The sequence below is a fragment of the Rattus norvegicus genome, chromosome 6, assembly GCF_036323735.1.
Source record: "Rattus norvegicus strain BN/NHsdMcwi chromosome 6, GRCr8, whole genome shotgun sequence".
NCBI lineage: Eukaryota > Metazoa > Chordata > Mammalia > Rodentia > Muridae > Rattus > Rattus norvegicus.
The window spans coordinates 112,952,331-112,969,334 of NC_086024.1; the positions used below are offsets into that span (position 1 = coordinate 112,952,331).

Consider the following 17,004-nt stretch of genomic DNA (forward strand, 5'->3'; position numbering starts at 1 on the left):
AGTTTCATGGCAGCAAAGGCCACAGAGAAACCTTGTCCTGAAAAGAACAAGCAAACAAAAATTATTACGTCATTTCTTCCTTCCCTTCATCCTTCCAACCCGTCTCCGATTTCCCATCACTTTAATGATTTGGGTAGGTATTCTAGTTCAGAGGTCACAGCTAGTTTGATCCCAGAGCAGCCTGCATAGTCCCACTTGGCATCATGAAACCCAGCCAGGAAAAAGGAATCTTCTACACAGACAGGAGGTCATGTGGCCTGGACTGGCCTCCTCCTTGCTTAGCAGGGATGATCTTAAATCAGGGCATGTCTTGCCTGCTTCCCAAAGGCTAGAATGACAGATGTGTGACATTTTACCCAATTATTATCTCAGTTCTAACAGAAACTTGCAAAGCCTTGGCTCGTGAAAATGGTCCCAAATAAGCATCAGACAGATGGGACTGGATGCTTTTCTGCATAGGACCATCAGGCTTAACCAATATATTCCCTTCCCAGAAATTCCTCCCTGCAAAAGGTATTTAATCTCAGGCCCACCTCGAGAGGTGGGGAATGGATTATTGCATCGACATTCTGCCCTGACAACAAGTGTTTAGAACCATGCAATGTCTCTTTTCATCCAGGGTCTACCATGGAGAGATATGAAGAAGTCCTTCCCTTCCAACGCCACAGATGACAAAAGGATTTTCTGTGCTCCCTAAAACCTCTGCCAGCAACTCTGCATCCAACAAGTTAACGACAATCCTCTCTGCTAGCACAGGCCAGTGCCCTCCCTGTTCTGACCCTGCTCAGGCTAGAAGCTGTCCACAACCTGGAGGCCCCCTTCTCCAATCTCTGCACTTCAGGACTCAGAGAAGGGCATGGACTTGGCCTTCCTCCTCGAGAATCCGCTCCTGTTCTGCCTCTACAAGCTTTAGGGTGAGAAGCTTGGCTTTGCGTCCATGCTCAGCTTTCAGCTTCTCCTGATGGCCCAGGGCATCTCTGCTACTCTTCTCCATCACTTCCTGTAAGTACCGGAAGTCCTTCTGCAGCTTCTGCTCCTTCAGCTCGTCAAACCTCTTGAGCTCTTTGAATGCCATCTCTGAGAGGGCTCGTACCCCCCCTTTTTTAAAAAAATATATATTAGATATATGTCTTTACTTACATTTCATATGTTATCCCTTTCCCAGTTTCCTGTCCGCATAAGCCGGCATCCCCATACCTCCCCCATATGGGTGTTCCCCCCATCCACCTCCCTTACCACCCTACCGATATTCACCTGCAATGGGGGTTCAAGCTTGGCAGGACCAAGGTCTTCCCTTTCCACTGGTGCCCCAACAAGACTATTCTCTGCTCCATATGCAGTTGGAGCCCTGGCTCAGTCCCATGTATAGTCTTTCCATAGTGGTTTAGACCCTGGAGGATTTGGTTGGTTGGCATTGTTGTTCTTACAGGGTTACAAGGCCCTTCAGCTCTTTCAATCCTTCCTCTAATTCCCCTAAACAGGGTCCTCTTCTAAGTTCAGTGATTTGCTGCTTGCATTGACCTCTGTATTGGACATACTAAAACCATCCAATGGAAGAAAGATAGCATTATAACAAATGGAGCTGGTTCAAAGAAAGAACATTTTCAACAAAGGGTGCTGGTTCAAAGAAAGAGCATTTTCCACAAATGGTGCTGGTTTAACTGGAGGTGAGCATGTAGAAGAAGCAAATCGATTCAATCTTATCACCATGTACAAAGTTTCAGTCCAAGTGGATCAAGGACATCCACATCAAACCAGACACATTCAGACTAATAGAAGAAAGAATGGGGAAGAGTTTCAAACACATGGGCACTGGGGAAATTTTCCTGAAAACAACAATGGCTTCCGCTCTAAGATCAAGAGTCGACAAATGGAACCTCATAAAACTGCAAAGCTTCTGTAAGGTAAAAGATACTATCATTAGGACAAAATGGCAACCTACAGATTGGGAAAAGATCTTTACCAATCCTACAACTGATAGAGGGCTAATACCCAACATATACAAAGAACTCAAAAAGATAGACTCCAGAGAACCAAATAACCCCAAAAAATTGGGGTACAGAGCTAAACAAAGCATCCTCAGCTGAGAAATATCGAAAGCAGAAAAGCACCTAAAGAAATGTTCAACATCCTTAGTCATCAGGGAAATGCAAATCAAAAGAACCCTGAGATTCCACCTCACACCAGTCAGAATGGCTAAGATAAAAAACTCAGGTGACAGCAGATGCTGGCGAGGATGTGGAGAAAGAGGAACACTCCTCCATTGTTGGTGGGATTGCAGACTGGTACAACCATTCTGGAAATCAGTCTGGAGGTTCCTCAGAAAATTGGACATTCCACTACCTGAGGACCCAGCTATACGACTCCTGGGCATATACCCAAAATATGCTTCCACATACAACAAAGACACGTGCTCCATTATGTTCATAGCAACCTTATTTATAATAGCCAGAACCTGGAAAGCGCCCAAATGCCCTTCAACAGAGGAATGGATTAAAAAATGTGGTACATTTATACAATGGAATGTTACTCAGCTATCAAGAACAACGACTTCATGAAATTCATAGGCAAATGGAATGAACTAGAAAATGTCATCCTGAGTGAGGTTACCCAATCACAGAAAAAAACACTTGATATGCACTCATTGATAAGTGGATATTAGCCCAAAAGCTTGAACTGCCCAAGATGCAATCCATACATCACAGGAAGCTCAAGAAGAAGGATGACCAAAATGTGGATGCTCCCACTCCTTCTTGAAAGTGGAAAAAATGTCAATAGGAGGAGATGTGGAAGTAAAGTTTAGAGTAGCGACTTAAGGAACGGCCATTCAGAGCCTGCCCCACATGTGGCCCATAGGTATACAGCCACTGAAATTAGTTAAGATTGATGAAGGTAAAAAGTGCATGCTGAAAGGGGTTGGATATAGATCTCTCCTGAGAGACACATCCAGAGCATGCACCGTCCTCTCTTGCTCCTCCTGCAACCACCTCAGGCCCTCTGATGCTCTCCTTCTGCTGGCCAATTTGTACATTCAGAGGCATCCTTCCACTCTGAAGGCCTGAGAGCACTGAAGTGCCATAGGGTCTGTGATTGGGGACTCACATGTGCCCTGGGTTCCATTTGCTGTTGAGGGTGAGGGGATTGGCAGGGTACTTAAGCCAGGACACTTAAGGAGTGAGGATTAGTACCAGTCTGAAGCAGATCTAGAGGATCATGAATTATCCTCCAGGTAAGAGGGGCCTAAAAGAATTATCCTGTCGAGCTTGACTTAAGGGACTCCACTCAGTGGTCTCATAAAAGTTGAAGCATGGAGTGCCATCCCAAAGGGGTCCTAGAGGAAGCACTTACGAAATATCAATATATAGGCAAAAAAGGAGGAAAATGAAAGTGGGTGGGAAGATCAGCTGGTGTTTGGCTACAGGGACTGGGCCTAAGTACTGGAAACAGGGCCCAGTGGCAGGGGCCTTGGAGAAGACAGACACACCTTGGCTTTCTACAAGCTAAGAGCCGAGCAAATTGTCAGCCATCTCCTGAAGGACACTGGAGAGGAAGGGTTCAGCGAAGTGACAAGGGTCCCTTCTCTCCCCTCCTTATACCTGTGAAAATGGGAAAGGCCTGTTGTGGATGTGTCTGTGACTCCTCTAGAACTACCTATCCTGCCAAGAGAGTGACAAACGGCTGTCAAGCATAAGAGCCTCATTCACATGGTACAGGTAAATAAAAACACACAGACGAATTTCTCAACCTGACAGGATACTTCAAAACCAGTTGCTCTATGTTAACCCCCTAACCCCTGGCCTCAGACATAGTGTTCAGAAGGACATCAAGAACTCCAGAATGATGACTTCAGAAAACCTCTGGGGACAGGGACTCCCTGTGCTGCAGACATTTGTCCAAGAACTGCTGCAGACGCATCAGAGATCCCATCTATCCTGAGCTCATGATGGCTTTAACTCTGGGCAAGTAGTCCTCTCTAATGACAAGGACCATCTTCCATACTGGACCTGGTACTGCTTCATGAGGGCAGTCCCACACACCTCCAGGAAGTCAAACAGGAGAGTGGGTATCACATCCAGGAAAGGCTCCAAGTTTAAGGCCTATGCCAATGACCACCAGTCATAATGTAAGCCATGAGGGTGAGGCTCTGACCTGCTTTTGTCAGGCCGCTGGAACGGGATGATTGTGGCAGATAAATGAATCATCCCAGCCATCTGTTTTAGAATATTGTCATGTTGCTCAGCCTTGGAATATGTCAATTTGTAGGCAAGCTTCCATTAATAATCTTCAAACCCATCGCTTCCTTAAAGGCTGGGTACAAAGAAACGGAGTAGGGACGCTGCCTGTGGAGCTGAGCGAGGATGAGGTCTCCCACTCTGGGGTGGAGCATCCAGATCCCAGAGGCCACGGCCGCAATGGGGAAGGCCGCTTTGGGGTGAGAGGCCACTTCAACTCCCCTTGCTTGACGAACTTCTCTGCCACTTTGTACTGGACAAGGTCCAGCCCCTGAGGGTTAAGAGTGACAGACATGGGAGGCCCACCAGATTGCACAGGTTGTCCAGAGAGCAGGCTGTGGAGTTTGTCGAAGACCTCCTTGAGCTTTGAACCCGCGCTGCTGGAGATCTGGCTCACTGGGATGGTGGCTGCCTTCTGCAAGTCCATCTTGATCCTTCTGTCCTGACTGTCCTTGCTGCTGCTCAGGTTTTCAAAAGCCAACTCGCATTTGGCAGAAGCATCCTGAAGTTGCTGGTACCAGTGAGTGCATCGTCCCATCCTGGACCTGCACCTGCGTGTCTTTCTTCGCCTGAGTCCCTGCTGGGCTTGGGCTGGTGGCAGAGGTCTGGGCAGGAGCCCTCGGGCGCTGAGGGCCCTGTGGCTCCTGTCGCTTGATGCAGGCCTCCTCCTCCTCCTCCTTTACTTAGGTGGCTCTGGAGATCTCCTGCTCTAAATGGATGAGAAGGTCCCTCATTTCCTGCAGGGCTCCCTCAGCCTCAGCTTGGTTCTCTGCTGTGGGATAGCCAGTGTCCAAGGTGGTGGGAAGGAGTCCGGAGATGAAGCCGCACAGCTGCTTGCCCCGGCTCTGGAAGGCAGACAGGTCCACGTTCAGGAGGTCTCTGTGCTGCTGAAAGGAGGCCTCCAGCTGCTGGTTGAGACAGGACCTCCTCTTGCACGGTGTACAGGCTTCGTACACAGATCTGGCCTTCCTCCTCAGGAATCTGCTCCTACTCTGCCTGCTTCTTGTGCTGCTGCTGCTTAGCCTCTCCAAGCTTTAGGGCGAGAAGCTTGGCTCTGCCGCCATGCTTAGCTTTCAGCTTCTTCTGACAGCCCAGGGCTTCTCTGCGACCCTTCTCCATCCTGTCCTGGAAGTCCCGGAAGTCCTTCTGCAGCTTCTGCTCCCTCAGCTGGTCAAACCTCTCCAGCTGTTGGCATGCCATGTCTGAGAGGGCTCGAACCTTCCTCTCTTGCTCCTCCGGCTGCAGCCTCAGGCCCTCTGCTGCTCTCCTTCTGCTGGCCAATTTGTAGTTTCAGATGCAACCCTCCACTCTGATAGCCCGAGAGCACTGAAGCGCCATAGGGTCTGTGAACAGGGACTCATGAGTGCTCTGGGTTCCATTTGCTGTTGAGGGTGAGGGGATTGCAGGGTACTTGTGCCAGGAGACTTAAGGAGTGAGGATTGGTTTTGGCCTGCAGCAGATCTAGAGGACGGTGAATTATCCAAGCGGGTGCCATATCTGGCTTGTGGTGTGAGGTGGTGGGTGGGATGTGATCTACCACCCATCCGGAGTAACAGGACAGTGTGGGAAATGAGATGCATTATTCCAAATCATGCTAGAGTCTCATCAGTCCCTTGTGCTCACAGTGCAGGAGGCCTTTTGTGAGGGACACCCTCAGGGTTTCCCAGTAGGGATCATTGCACATCATTGACCTTTCAACTAATTATATTTGAAATAAGGTCTCATTTGAAATCTATTTTGGAAAGCATTTTTTATCTTGATGTGCAACATTTTATTTCTTTATAAAACACGCAAAGACTTTAGCTTTTGGAAAATTATGTTTAATCCCAGATTCGTATATTTCTTCCCAATACCAAACGTTGAATTAGTAAGGGATATTGCAATCCATTCAGTACAAGGAAAATATTACAAAATATTTACAGGAAAATTTTAAAAATAACTCAATCACAAAAGTCAAGTTGGAATAATCTTTTTTCCTCCAGAGATTTCTACTCTAGTACACACTGCACATGAGTGAAAACGAGTAACTAAGACCTTCCCTACAGAATTCCCAAAATAGAGAGGGGATGAGACGGAGGATGCGGTGATGTCAGAGGGAACAGGGGTGGGCAGCCTTCATTCCTTCACGTCCTGGTCGATTATAAAGAAACGCGTTGTGTGGGGGAATCCCAGCAGACAAACATTAGGAGGCTCCTGGAACGGGACTTGGACAACACCTGACAGTGGACATTGCTCTTCCCTCTAAGTTTATCAAGAGTCTGTTGTTCCACAATCCAGTCCTCTGGAGAGAAGCCTGTCCTGGCAGGAGACTCTGTCACAGCAGCCCTTCCATCTCTTTCATAAACGCTTCATAAGCATCGTCCTTAGTTTGGGCTGAAGCAGGAAATGAGGGACCCCATCTTGGGGCTGCTTTGGCAATGGGCACAGCAGCCTCATCCTCCAACCTTCTTTGGAAAACAATATCATCTTTATTCTCACGTCGCACTCTCAGTGCAGTGGGCACGAACCGTGTGATGTCTGCCTTGGGATTAGTGATCTGGGGCTTGGCACTGATGGTCACTGTGGCTTTCTTCTCCATGGTGACTACACTTGCACCTTCTGCCTTTGGTCCCTGAATGAGGCTGGGCAGGGCAATCACCACCCCTGGGTTGGGCAAGAGACCTGTCGTGTAAAGGGAAAGTGGAGCAGGTTCATGAGGAGGCACCAAGGATGGGCAAATCATCCCAGGATGAGGAGGGATCCCTGGAGGTGCAGGAGGAAGCCTTGGCAGGGACTAGAGTAGTAGCCTAGTGGGGACTAGAGTAGAAAATTCTGGAGGAAAAAAGATTATCCCTGGAAGTACAGGAGGAACCCTTGAGGGGCTGAGGGGGTAGACCTGGAGGAGGACCTGGGAGAGGGCCCTGAGGTCTACCAGGAGGAGGTCCTTGAATTCCTGGCATTCCAGGTGGTCTCAGGAATGCACTATCCCTTGGAGGTGGCCCAGGAGGAGGGCCTGTAGGTGGTCCAGGAGGTTGAAGAGGTGGTGGTCCTGGCATGGGAGGTGCTTGTGTCTGAGGAGGAATGGACTGTGGAGGAGCCTGGTGTTGTGAAGAGGCAGCAGTTGTGCCCTCAGAGTGGGAATCTTCTTTATCCTGCTTCTGTGATTGTTTCCCCACTTCAGAACCTTTAGAGTCTTTCTCATCCTGCTCCTCTGAAAATTGCTCTACTCCCAGTCCTTCCTCAGGGATTTCCTGACCTGCCATTCGCAGCATCATGGCTTGAAGAGGAGTCAGCTCCTTTATGCTGTTCTTCCTTGATTTCCCAGGCCTATCAGCACATCGCACCCTCAGACCTGACCCTTTCTCTTCAGTCTTGTTGCTCTCAGTACAACTGGGGTGACTCTCTGAGTCCAATCTGTCAGGGTCTCTGTCCCCAGTACTCTCATCATGTGTATCTTGCTCCATGTCCTCCGGATAGCCATCCTCCTCCCTCGTGCTGGACACGTCCTCATCATGACCACGCTGAGCAAGCTCTGGGCTGTACAGCATGTCTTCATCTTGTCTCTGAGGGGGAAGACCTAGAGCAAAGCCCTCTTTACAGCCATCCACCAGCAGAACTTGAGAAGGAGGAGGGCCAGGTGGAGGGCCGGGTGGTTTTCTGCCAGGGGGCAAACGTGGTACACCAGGGCCCTGGAGAGGCAGGACAGGAACTGCTGGGGTTGGAGGCCCGTATGCTGAGGCTTTCCTCAGGATGGAGGGCGGCTGGGCACCAGGAAGGGGAATGTCCTGGATGAAGACTTTGGAAGGAGCATGGGGCATGTCTGGCAAAGGGATGCTCTCTAAGTCCACATGCTGAGCGTTCTTGACCGCATCAAAATACTGGATCCGTTGATTTCTCTTTTGTTCATATGCTACCTGTAGCTGTCTCAATTCTTTGTACAAATCTGGATTTTCTTTTTGATAAAGGTGTAGAATTCTTTCAAACGTTTCCCGCAGCCTTTTCAGCTTGGCTTTCAGTACTTTCTCATTCAGCTGTTGCACTGGGTTAAACTCCATTGCATCCAGGGTCTCTATGTCCCAGATAATCTGTTTGGGATCTTTCATCTTCAAAGCCGCAGCTCGAACCATCATGCACTGTTTTTTGTTCTCTTTCTTTCTTTCTTTCTTTCTTTCTTTTTTTAAGGGATTGTGCTTTAATGGCAGCTGGGGAAGAGAACACTGGGGTGGCCCAGGCCAGCTGGGCCAAGGAGGCTGGCTTCTTGTCTTGAGGGCTGGTGTGCACATGGCTGATGTCCTGGGACTTGACTCTTGGGAAGGAGAGGGAAGCTCAGAAGTCCATGGAGCTGTGTGCCAGGTAGTCCTTGCGGCCAATGTTGCTGACCTGCTTAGTCTGCATAGCTTCGAGTTTGGGGAAGTCAGTGATGACCAAGGCCTCCACAGAAGGTGCAGCCCCGTTCTCCTCCGACGTCCAGCATGGACTCATCCCCACAGTGCAGCACTTGCAGAACAGGTGGTACCTTCTGCTTGGCCTCCAGCAACAAGGCTTTGAGGTCCATGAGCACTGACTCATCGCAGGCCTTGTTGATAAAGGTGGTGGCGATGCCCGTGTTTCCCGAACGCCCAGTTCGGCCAATTCGGTGCACATAGTTCTCGATTTCTTCAGGCATGTCATAGTTGATGACGTGCTGGATGGCAGGAAAGTCTAGGCCTTTAGAGGCCACATCCGTGGCCACTAAGACGTCCTTCTTGCCTTCCCGGAATGCCTCAATGGCCTTGGTCCGCTCTTCCTGGTCTTTGCCCCCATGAATGGCCACAGCCTCAACTCCTTTGAGCAGGAGGTATTCGTGAATGGCATCCACATCTGCTTTCTTCTTTGCAAAGATGAGTACAGGTGGGGGCGTCTTCTGCAAGCACTCAAGCAGGTACACCATCTTGGCGTCCTCCTTCACATATTCCACCTCCTGGATGACGTCAAGGCTGGCTGCTCCAGCACGACCAACACTGATGGTGACGGGCTTGACCAGAGCACTTTTGGCGAAGTTCTGAATCTTCTTCGGCATGGTGGCACTGAAGAGCAGAGTCTGCCGCTGGCCCTTGAAGTAGGAGAAGATGGTACGGATGTCACCCTCAAAGCCCATGTCGATCATGCGGTCAGCCTCATCCAGGGCCAGGTAGCGGCAGATGTCTAGGCTGACCATTTTCTTCTGCAGCAAATCCATGAGGCGGCCCGTTGTGGCTACCATGATGTGGACACCATGTCGCATGGTCTCCATCTGCTCCTTCACCGACACGCCCCCGATGCAGAGCGCGCAGTGCAGGAGAGGGGAGCTGTCTTCCTGCAGCAGACGGCAGTAATACTCCAGGATGCCATGGGTCTGCCGAGCCAGCTCTCGCGAGGGGCAGATGATGAGTCCATAAGGTCCTTCCCGCTTGGAGAAAGGCAGCCGCTTCTCTTGTTCCAGGCAGAACATGATGACGGGCAGTGTGAATACCAGTGTCTTGCCTGACCCCGTGAAGGCGATGCCAATCATGTCCCGACCAGACAGAATGGGTGTTGGGTGGAGGATGCCCTTTTTCTTCAGGCCTCGAAGGATAGCTGCAGGGAGCTTCATTTCCTTGAAGCTCTTGATGGGTGGCGGGATACCGTCTCCTTCCACCAGGATGTGGTACTTCTTCCGAACACGCTCATGCTGCTCTTCTGACATGCTCAGGATATAGCGCGGGGGTGTCCAACTAGTTTTGATCGGATCGTTGTAGGTAATGCCTTTGCCCATTTCCTTCACTGACATCAAGGCTCGGCCTTCAGCCACACCCTCCAGAATCTTTTCTTCTTCCTTCAGTTGCTTTTCCTTGGCGGACTCCTTGCGTGCTTCAGCCTTCTCTTTGAGGTGCTGGTGCTGATCCAGGAGGCTGACATTGGACTGAGGACCCAGCGTGATATTGTCCTCGTCTCCTCGGGGCTCACTGCCACTGCCACTGTCCTGTTGCTCTTCCTCTGCAGCTCCCTTGCGTCTTTGCTGCAGCAGCTTCTGGAGCAGAAGCTGCCTGCGCTGCCGCAAGGGCACGTAGGGCACGTAGTCCTCATCTTCGTCCTTGGAGCGGCTCCCACCCGCAGTGGCTTGGTTCAGGCGAACTTGCTTCCGCTCAGGTTCCAAATCCTCCATCATAGGCCACACATGCGCAGTGTCAGGGCTGAAAAAACCACTTTTAATTCTTTTTCAATTCTCTCTGCCTGGCTTCCTTTCTGGCTTGGCCTGTGTTGACAATATATTTGATTTTCCTCTTCAGTAAATAAAAAACAGAAGGACCACTGAGTCCTTTCTGAGAAGGTGCCTTCTCTCCCTCTGTGTCCACCACCCAGGCAAGGCGATCTAGAAACCTCGAACCCTGGAAAGAATTCTTTTTATCAAATTTATGCACACAGCATCAAATCGTATAGCTTGATAAAAATTTAATCTCATCATTACGAGGTACATATACAAAAAGAGCAGTCTAAGGTTTCATAAAACAAACTCAGATACCATTTTAAGAGATTTTTAAGAAATTTAGAGTAATCAAGACTATAAGGCCATTTGTGTTTATCAGGCCCTTAGTACAGCACTAGAACTCTCCCAAATATGCACCACCACACTTTGAATGGACATGCTCAAAACAATAAAGAAAAAGAAACAAAAAATTGTTTTCAGAGCTGGAGATATTGCTCCCTAGTTGAAAGCACTGACTTTTCCTGCAAATGTCCTGAGTTCAATGTGTGTTGGCTACCTACATCTGGTGTGGGGCCTTCCCTTAAGAGTGGTTTTGTAAACAGTGAGACTCCATTGGAGAAAATTAACTTTTCCTCTGTGAGCAGATACTGGCTATAGTGCCTGGAACCAAACTACACAAGAACAGCCCATGCCCTGAACAACTGACCTGCTTCTCCAGCCGGTTTTGCTCGTTTTCATAAAGGACATCTAAAAACACTAGTGAGAGCCACCGGAACCTTTGTGATTGCCAAGCCTGGCCATTGTGAGATTTGTCTTTTCACCACTGCTGAGGTAAGCACACAATACACACTGTACCCCTGGAGTTTTTCTTGTGGGCAAGCATTTCTAGTTCTACCTTCCTTTCCCCTCAGTCCTACTAATCTATATCATAGTGCCTGAAGAAGACTCGAATATTTGGTACCTCTAACCCTTAGCACAACTCACTTATTTTTCTGTACCAAGACTAGTCCCACACTACTAAACATTATCTCTTGGTTCTAGTTTCATTTCGGTGGCTGTGGTTAAACTATTCCAGCAATACACAATTTACAAGGGAGGCTGGGGGGGGGGGTGGTGGTAATCTGGCTTACAATTCCAGGATGCAGCACACCAAGAGATGTCAAGCCCACTAGCAAAATCCCACACACAAAAGCAAGAGTGACTTGCTTTCTTGCAGAGAAGGAAGGAGGGAGGAAAGCAGGCAGGCAAGGCAACTAATGAAAGATGCCAGGTTTGAGCAGCCCAGTCCTCAAGGAAGTCCTTAAGAATTTTTATCCATGGTTGTCACCCGGTGACCTCTGCTCCCCATCCTGGACACTCTGGGAAGAAAAATATGAAATACAACACAGAAAGAAACAAAAGGGCAATCCTTACAGCCCACTGGCTTGCTATGCTAATGAGAGACAAAAGAGCCTACTGAGGACAAGGTTAAAATGATTATGGTGGGAAAAACAGAAAGGCAGAGACCAAAACCTGGGCTGGAGGATGGGACAAAAGGAATGGATCTGTGTTCTGACCCACAACTCTCCTTTTCCACAGAGGAAAGCATAGTATTTGGGGTGGGGACAACACGATGAGCCCTCGCTGTCCAGTGGTTCTCTAGAGAACAGCAATTTTATTAGGCCGCAATTAGAAAAGTAGATCTGTAAAACTGATGGGTGTGACAGTGGGTAAAGGCTCTTGCTGCCAGACTTGACTACCAGAGGACAGCAGGGTCAGACAGAGCCAAAGACAACAGACAATCTCAGACTTTATGCACATGTCGTGGTAGCTTCACAAACACAGACACACACACAAACACATGTAAACAGAAACAGACACAAGCTTATGCTACATGCAACAAAAAGTAATAGAGATGTACAAATATATATATATATGTGTGTGTGTGTGTGTGTGTGTGTGTGTATGTATAATATATATATGTTTCTTTTCTTTTCTTTTTTTTTTTTTTTCGGAGCTGGGGACCGAACCCAGGGCCTTGCACTTGCTAGGCAAGCGCTCTACCACTGAGCTAAATCCCCAACCCCTTATATGTATGTTTCTACCAGTGTTTTATCTCCATGTATTCTGTAACCACATGCAGACCTGCTGCTCTAGGAGGCTAGAAGAGGGCTTTGGACCCGCTGGGTCCTAGAAGAGCAGATGTTTCTGAGCCACCTTGTGACTGTTGGGAATGAGTGCACTCGACTGTCCTCTCAGACCCAATAACATTCCCTTCTCAATCACTTACCACGGGCAACGCTTTCCTTTAGTTATGTGGGGTGTGGGTTTGCTTCACTTTTGCTGGATGTTCATGAGTTTGCCTATCTCATCCGGTTGTCCAATTTAACCAGTTACCTAGCTTGTTTGAGCCACCCACCCCAGGAATTTACAAAGACCAAACACATAAACAAACAAAAACTCAAAAGACCTAACTTCTCTCCATCTCGGTTGTAAACCCTGGATACTGAAAGGTTTTCAGAAGTTGAAGTGAGCTGACCGAGGCTGAAGAGGAGGTCACTCACTCTCTACAGTACTCACTACTGAATCGGGAAGACTTGAGTTCAAGGCAATTCATTTAAAAAATGAAAACAAAGAAAGGAAGGAAGGAAGGAAGAAGGAAAGAAACAAAGAAAGAAAGAAAAGGTGGAAGCCATATAATCAAAGCCCACCAGCATAGTTCCATGGAGACTGTGGATTGAGGATCTTTGGACTTGGAAAGCAGTGGATGCTTTAAGTTCGGCTCAGAGGGCTATCTCTTTAGGAATATGGAAGAACTGGTTCCTAACAGTGATTTGAATAAGGCAGAGCTATCCAAGAGGTTTCAGTGGGGAAGAACTTCAGTATGGGGCCTTAGGACTGATTTTTTGTAGTATTTTGGTGGAGAACATGGCTGCTTTTTGCCCTAGTTGGAAGAATGTGGACGAGGCTAAGGTTTGGACAGAGATACATGGCGTTGAGGAAGGAGATCTCAGAAATGCCCATCAGAGACGTGGTTCTCTGCCTACATCTAAGGAAGACCATTTGAAATATGCATAGCAAGCTTACAAAGGAGAGAAGTTAAAATATTGTGTTTGAATATGAAAGGGGCACCAGCACATTAAACACACGTGAATCCTGAGTTAACCCTATGGAACTGAACTGAGAGAGTGTCAGGGTTTGGCAAGGGACTACTAACCGAGGAGTTTTAGTTCCAGGCACCGTGGTACATTACTTCAATCCCAGGAGATACAGCCAAGCACATCTCTGAGTTCAAGGTCAGTCAGAGAGAGCAATTTGGAGTTGTAGAAAAACTTAAATGCAGGCCGGTTGGCACACCCCTTTCAGGATAGGAGATAGAAATATGGATGTTTGAGGTAAAGATCAATGCCCAGAGCCAGATCCATGACAGTCAAGCTTAGGCAGCAAAGGAGTTGGGAAAGAGGATGCCAGAGATCTTGTGGTAGAACAAGGGGACCATGTTGCAGACCCTTCCTGTAAGCAGCAGAACTTGTGAGCTTTGGCCATGTGACTCTGGCTTTGTAGTCAAGAAGAGAAGTGGTCTGTGGGGAAAGTTGATGCCGGTCATCTGGAGTTAGGAGATGAGGGGCGATGATGAAGGGAGCAGCATGGCTGAGGTGAAACCTTCCTGGAAGTGTTTTCTGAGAACACAAAGGAGCTGTGTTCTCCAGATAGGCAGGGTGGTGCCTGGAGGCAAGCTTGTGTTGCACCTGATTTTGGGAATGTAATGGGTGAGAGTCACCCAGGTGGTACTTACTGGATTTGAGAAAGGAGGGTGCTGAAAACCGTTCTCTGGGAGCTTTCCTGACCTCAGTGACCCCACTCTCTGGTCTCACAAAAGTCCAAGCATGGGGCACCTTCCCCAAGGGGTCTGAGAGGAATCCCTCAGGGAATTTCAATCTATAGGGTGGAAAAGCAGGGTGGGTGGGAGGATCAGCTGGTGTTCCCCTACAGGGCCTGGGGCTAAGTACCAGAAAGCAGTGTCCAGGTGGCACAGGCCTTGCAGAAGACAGACGCACCTTGGCTTTCTACAAGCTAAGAGCCGAGAAAATGGTCAGCCATCTCCTGAAGGACACTAGAGAGGAAAGGTTCAGCTGAGTGCCAAGTGCCCCTTTCTCACCCCTCCTTATACTTGTGAAAACGGAAAAGGCCTGTTCTGTATGTGTTTGTGACACCTCTAGAACTACCTAACCTGCCAAGAGACTGACAAACGGCTGTCAAGCACAAGAGCCTCATTCACATGGTACAGGTAAAGAAAAACACACAGACAGGCTTCTCAACCTGACAGGATTCTTCCAAATCCGTTGCTTTATTCTTAAAGGAGCTACCACCCCTCCCTTCCCCCGACACAAACAGCCCCCACCCTCTGCGTCCCTCCTCTCCCAGATCCCCCACACCCACCCCAGAAACAGAGTTGAGAAGAAGGACATCAAGAGTTCCAGAAGGAGGGTGTCAGAATACCTCTGGGGACAGGGATCTCCCTGCGCTGCAGACATTTGTCCAAGAACTGCTGCAGTCGCACTACAGAGCCCATCTGTCCTGAGCTGGTGATGGCTTCAATTCTGGGCAGGTAGTCCTCTCTGATGACAAGGACCAGCTTCCAGAACTGAACATGGTACTGTTTCACAGGGCATTGCCACACACCTCCAGGAAGTCAAAGAGGAGAGTGGCTGTCACATGCGGGAGAGGCTCCAGGTTTAAGACCTGTGCCAACCAGCCCTAGCCATGCTGTAAGCCGTGAAGGTGAGGCTCCTGCTGGTCTCCATATGGCCACTGGAGCTGGATGATGGCGGCATAGAAACGGATCATCCCGGATATCCGTTTCAGAAAGTGGTCCTGTTCCTCCACCTTGGAATGTGTCACTGGGTAGCCAAGCATCCGTCCATAATCCTCCAAAGCCATCCCTTCCTTGAAAGCAGGGTGGAAAGGAACGGAGTAGGGACACTGCCTGTGGAGCTGAGCGAGGATGAGGTCTCCCACTCTGGGGTGGAGCATCCACATCCCAGAGGCCACAGCCGCAATGCCGACGGCCGCTTCGGGGTGAGAGGCCACTTCTGACTCCCCTTGCTTGATGAATTTCTCTGCCACTTTGTACTGGACAAAGTCCAGCCCCTGAGGGTGAAGACTGACAGACACGGGACGCCCACCAGATTGCACAGGCTGTCCAGAGAGCAGGCTGTGGAGTCTGTCGAAAACCTCCTTGAGCTTTGAACCCGCGCTGCTGGAGATCTGGCTCACTGGGATGGTGGCTGCTTTCTGCAAGTCCGTCTTGATCCTTCTGTCCTGACTGTCCTTGCTGCTGCTCAGGTCCTCAAAGGCCAACTCGCTTTGGCAGAAGCATCCTGAAGTCGCTGATACCACTGCGTCGTCCCATCCTGGACCTGTGCCTGCAGGTCTTCCTTCGCCTGAGTCCCTGCTGGGCTTGGGCTGGGGGCAGAGGTCCGGACAGGAGCCCTCGGGCGCTGGGGGCCCTGTGACTCCTGTCGCTTGATGCGGGCCTCCTCCTCCTCCTTCACTTCGGTGCCTCTGGAGATCTCCTGCTCTAAATAGAAGAGGAGGTCCCTCATTTCCTGCAGGGCTCCCTCACCCTCAGCTTGGTTCTCTGCTGTGGGATAGTCAGTGTCCAAGGTGGTGGAAAGGAGTCCGGAGATGAAGTCGCACAGCTGCTTGCCCCGGCTCTGGAAGGCTGACAGGTCCACCTTCAGGAGGTCTCAGCTGAATGTGCAGCTCTGTCCAGCTGCTGGTGGAGCTGCACGACCTCCGCTTGAGTGTGCACCTGCTATGCACACGGATCTGGCCTTCCTCCTCTGGAAGCCGCTCCTACTCTGCCTGCTTCTTTTGCTGCTGTTGCTTAGCCTCTCCAACCTGCAGGGAGAGAAGCTTGGCTCTGCCGCCATGCTCAGCTCTCAGCTTCTTCTGATGGTCCAGGGCTTGTCTGGTACTCTATTACATCATTTCCTGTAAGTCCCAGAAGTCTTTCTGCAGCTTCTGCTCCCTCAGCTCGTCAAACCTCCCCAGCTGTTGGCATGCCATCTCTGAGAGGGCTTGAAACTTCCTCTCTTGCTCCTCCTGCTGCCGCCTCAGGCCCTCTGCTGCTCTCCTTCTGCTGCCCAATTTGTAGTTTCAGATGCAACCCTCCACTCCTATGACACGAGAGGACTGAAGTGCTATAGGTTCTGCCAACCGGCATTCACGTTGGTTCTGCTTTTACTTGCTGTTGAGGGTGAAGGGCTTTGCGGGGTACTTGTGCCAGGAGACTTAAGGAGTGGGGATTGGTTGTGGCCTGAAGCAGATCTAGAGGTTGGTGAATTATCCAAGGGGGTGCCATATCTGACTTGTGGTGTGAGTTGGTGGGTGGGATGTGATCTACCACCCATCCGGAGTAACAGGACAGTATGGGAAATGAAATGCATTATTCTAAATCATGCTAGAGTCTCATCAGTCCCTTGTGCTCACGGTACAGGAGGCCTTTGTTTCGGGACACCCTCAGGGTTTCCCAGCAGTCACCATTCCACATCATTTACCTTTAAACTATTTATATTTGAAGTAAGGTCTCATTTGAAATCTATT

The 17,004-nt window shown here is 49.5% G+C and overlaps 1 protein-coding gene and 3 pseudogenes across 1 annotated transcript; all 4 read right to left on the bottom strand.

The window, feature by feature from the left end:
- Positions 1 to 3,866: 3,866 nt before the first annotated feature.
- On the bottom strand, positions 3,867 to 6,810 carry Gle1-ps3 (GLE1 RNA export mediator, pseudogene 3; annotated as a pseudogene).
- A 60-nt stretch (positions 6,811 to 6,870) lies between these two features.
- On the bottom strand, positions 6,871 to 8,362 carry Wbp11-ps3 (WW domain binding protein 11, pseudogene 3; annotated as a pseudogene).
- Positions 7,981 to 10,532, bottom strand: LOC100912568 (probable ATP-dependent RNA helicase DDX41-like). Its single transcript, XM_039113341.2, has one exon. The coding sequence runs from the start codon at positions 10,375 to 10,377 to the stop codon at positions 8,626 to 8,628; it is 1,752 nt and encodes a 583-aa protein (XP_038969269.2). The 5' UTR covers positions 10,378 to 10,532; the 3' UTR covers positions 7,981 to 8,625.
- Positions 10,533 to 14,837: 4,305 nt separating this feature from the next.
- Gle1-ps8 (GLE1 RNA export mediator, pseudogene 8) lies at positions 14,838 to 16,954 on the bottom strand (annotated as a pseudogene).
- Positions 16,955 to 17,004: the final 50 nt, after the last annotated feature.

Excerpts from the sequence above, each read along its gene's own strand:
- LOC100912568 (XM_039113341.2), bottom strand. The coding sequence starts at position 10,377 with ATGATGGAGGATTTGGAACCTGAGCGGAAGCAAGTTCGCCTGAACCAA.